General features: G+C 70.9%; 1 protein-coding gene across 1 annotated transcript in view; it reads left to right on the top strand.

Moving 5' to 3' along the window:
- The first annotated feature begins 858 nt into the window (after window positions 1-858).
- Window positions 859-1,282, top strand: part of H696_01388 (flap endonuclease-1) — a 2,406-nt gene continuing 1,982 nt past the window's right edge. Inside the window, exon 1 of the mRNA XM_009495283.1 lies at window positions 859-1,151. Coding sequence (XP_009493558.1) covers window positions 964-1,151 — 188 coding nt within the window. The 5' untranslated portion in view covers window positions 859-963. The remainder of the gene's footprint in view (window positions 1,152-1,282) is intronic.

The following is a 1,282-nucleotide window of genomic DNA, read 5'->3' as shown; positions in this document are numbered from 1 at the left end:
GTGTGCGTGTGTGCGTGTGTTTGCAGTTGGAGGGGGAGGCGTGGTGAGGTGGCCCAACCTGTGGTGCGACGGACCCGACACCAGCAGAGAGGCCCGACGCAGGGACCGAGGTAAGGCGAGACACGAGCAAAGGGAGGCGAACGGGGGGACAAGTGGGAGGAGGGAAGCGCTGGCCTCGGGGCCGGGCAAGCATGCCAGGCAGGCGGGGGCCCCTTGGGGTGTCTGGCAGTTGCCTGGGGTGCGGGCCGGCGGGCTGGCCGAGATTGCGCGGGAACACCGCATCCGGACATCCGGGCGTACGCCGGCCACCTCCGTCCGAGGCGCATGTACACACACACACACACACACACACAGACACGCACAACAGGGCAGGTAAACAAATTCTCGCGGAGATCGGCGCAGGGCTTGGCGGCCCGACCGGGGTTATATTGCCCGCATTGCCCCGCAGGGGGCCCCTGCCAATATGTCCGGCCTCGGCCCCCATGTGCCAGCCGGGGGACCGGGCGACCCTGCCACCGGCGCGGCCACAAAGCGCCCGGGGCTGAGAACAATCGGCACAGGGGCTCCCCCGCTTCAAGCGACATTCCCTGGTCCCCGCTCCCCGCTCCCCGCTCCCCCGCCGCCGCCCCCTTCCCGCGCCTGTGGCGGGAGGCCGCCGAGCGGGCCGCCGCAAAAGCCCCCCCAGTGCCAATCCATCCTGGGGCCGGGCGGCGCATGCCAACCGACCTGCTGCCCCGGGCCGCCCCGCTGGCAGGCCGCCGCAAAAGCCCGTGTGGGTTTAAATTGGCCGTTACCGCCAGCCCAGCGGGCCTGGGAGGCGCGCCAGTTCCCCCGCCCCCCCCCCCCCCCCCCCCCCCCCCGCCCCCCTTGTCTACCCTGCAATCGGCCCCCGCTCTTCCTCCGGCCTTCTCCCCCTCGCCCCCCTCGCCCATCCTCCTGCCCCCTGCTTAGTGACCTTGAAGAATGGGTATCCGCGGCCTCTCGCAGCTGATTGCCGACGTCGCCGGCACGGCGGTCCGGCACATGGAGATCAAGCATCTGTTCGGCCGGAAGATCGCCATCGACGCGTCGATGTCCATCTACCAGTTCCTGATCGCCGTGCGCCAGGCCGACGGCGGTGTGCTGACCAATGACTCGGGCCAGGTCACCAGGTGCGCCGGCCGAGCGCCCGCCCGCTTTCTTGTCTTTCCCTCCCCGCCTCTTCTGTCGGGCGTTGGCCCTCCGATTTCCCCAGGCGGTCTCCCCCCCCCCCCCCCCCTCTCTCCTTTGCTCCGGAGCCCCG

The sequence above is a fragment of the Fonticula alba genome (assembly GCF_000388065.1).
Source record: "Fonticula alba strain ATCC 38817 unplaced genomic scaffold supercont2.2, whole genome shotgun sequence".
Lineage (NCBI taxonomy): Eukaryota > Rotosphaerida > Fonticulaceae > Fonticula > Fonticula alba.
This window is presented reverse-complemented; position numbering and strand designations above follow the sequence as displayed.